The sequence below is a fragment of the Myotis davidii genome, unplaced genomic scaffold (genome assembly GCF_000327345.1).
Source record: "Myotis davidii unplaced genomic scaffold, ASM32734v1 scaffold464, whole genome shotgun sequence".
Taxonomy (NCBI): Eukaryota; Metazoa; Chordata; class Mammalia; order Chiroptera; family Vespertilionidae; genus Myotis; species Myotis davidii.
Window position 1 is genome coordinate 274,898 of NW_006295287.1, and position 2,173 is coordinate 277,070.

At 50.2% G+C, this 2,173-nt stretch overlaps 1 protein-coding gene across 1 annotated transcript in view; it reads left to right on the forward strand.

Moving 5' to 3' along the window:
* The first annotated feature begins 180 nt into the window (after positions 1–180).
* Positions 181–2,173, forward strand: part of ZNF114 (zinc finger protein 114) — a 9,287-nt gene continuing 7,294 nt past the window's right edge. The window contains exon 1 of the mRNA XM_006769958.2: positions 181–237. Coding sequence (XP_006770021.2) covers positions 181–237 — 57 coding nt within the window. The remainder of the gene's footprint in view (positions 238–2,173) is intronic.

Consider the following 2,173-nt stretch of genomic DNA (forward strand, 5'->3'; position numbering starts at 1 on the left):
GAAACTGGGGCCCCGGTTGTACTGCGTGGAGACCGCGCCCCACGGGGACCTGCCTGGTCCGGGGAGGGGGCTCGATTTAAACGAAGCCGCCGCTGAGATAGGCGCCCGCTGAGCGGTTGGAGGGTTTATCATCCCTGCGGGCTGTTTCCTTGGAAACCACAAACTCGAGATAGGGGCGGAATGCGGGCCCTGATCCCAAAGCCCGGCTCCTCCAGGCCGGGGACTTGGCTGCCCCAGGCAAGTGCTGTGATGATGCACACAACCACGTTTTAGGTAGGCTAGGATTTTTACAAATAAATATATATATATTTCAGCGAGGACGGGAGGGAAACATCAATGATGAGAAAGAACCACTGATCGGCTGCCTCCTGCACGCCCCCTGCTGGGGATGGAGCCCAGAACCGGGCAGGCAGAGGCTCTGTCCCAGCGGTTCTCAACCTGTGGGTCGCGACCCCTTTGGGGGGGGGTCGAACGGCCCTTTCACAGGGGTCGCCTAAGACCATCGGAAAACACATACATAATTACATATTGTTTTGTGATGAATCACTCTGCTTTCCTTATGTTCAGTTTGTAACCATGAAAAGACATCCTGCAGATCAGATATTTACATGACGATGCATCACAGTAGCAACATGACAGTGATGAAGTAGCAACGAACATAATGTTATGGTTGGGGGTCACCACAACATGGGGAACTGTATGAAAGGGTCGCGGCATCAGGAAGGTTGAGAACCACTGCTCTATCCACTGAGCCAAACCGGGCTAGGGAAGTAGGATAGGATTTTTAGAGCACAAGGTTTCTCCGTGAGTTAAAACAGTAAACGAGAGAGAGAGAGAGAGAGAGAGAGAGAGAGAGAGAGAGAGAGAGAGCCATTTTTGACTTTGCAGCCCATGTTGTCCGAGCCATTTTGACTTTGCAGCCCATGTTGTCCAGGCCTGACATTTCCAGCTGGGCAACTTTGGGGTAAACCTAGATTCTCTGCCTTTGGCGTCCGGTTTTGCCCCCAACCATTTCATCGCTGTCCTTCAGGGTCACACTTCTCTCTGTTCTGTGGAAACCGAGGTCCTGGGCGCTTCAGAGGAGCGATTGCTAGCGGGTCTTCAGGCCCAACCTTGAGAGGAGTGAGGGGCCGTTAGGCAGAGAGGCTGAGCCGGAAGGGAGAAGAAGCAAGTTCTAGGTGCCAAACCACACGGGCATAGCAGAACGCCTAGTTATAATGCTGCTGCTGCTGGGTGGCACGGGAGGAGCGCTTAGTTGCAATGTGGCTGGAGAGACTTAAATAAACTGAGACTACCCAAAGGGTAGACCAATCGGGAGGTAACGTGCAGGAGGAAATGGGGAAGCTCTAGCAAAGATAAGCCCCTCGATAAGAGGGCGTTGGTGGCCGCCCTCTCTGGGACCTCCTCCCCGTCCAATGAATCCGATGATAAAAATCTTCTGGTCCAAGATTTTTATTCTTTTTTAAAATATATGTTATTGGTTTCAGAGAGGAAGAAACAGGGAGAGAGAGAGAGAGAGAAGAGAGAGAGAGAGAGAGAGAGAGAAACATCAATGATGAGAGAGAATCATTGATCAGCTGTCTCCTGCACGCCCCCTACTGGGGATTAATCCCGAAACCTGAGCATGTGCCCTTGACTGGAATCGAACCCGGGACCCTTCAGTCCACAGGGCAACGCTCTATCCACTGAGCCAAACCGGCTAGGGGCCAAGATTTTTATTCTTCAACTTCGAGAGACACGGTCCCGGGAAGAACCTCAGCTGGGTGTTCAGGTATCAACATCAATATCTGAATCTTCGGATTCCAAAAATTTGGTTGCATATTTCTCGAGAAATGGAATTGGTATATTTAAGATACAGAAGCACCGTTCTGACTGGAAGAATACGGGTTGTTTGTGGCCCGAGAGAATTTTGAGATGACAGGGCCATTTTAGCTGTGCTAAAAACCAAAATTCAACCGTTTAAAGAGCAAATGAGCCCGGCCGGTGTGGCTCAGTGGTTGCCTATTAATCTATGACTCAGAAGGTTACAGTCCCATTCCCTATCGATTCCCAGTGTGGGGCATGCAGGAGACAGCTGATCAGTGATTCTCTCTCATCACTGATGTTTCTATCACTCTCTCCCTCTCTCCCTTCCTCTCTGAAATCAATAAAAATATATTGAAATAAATAAAAA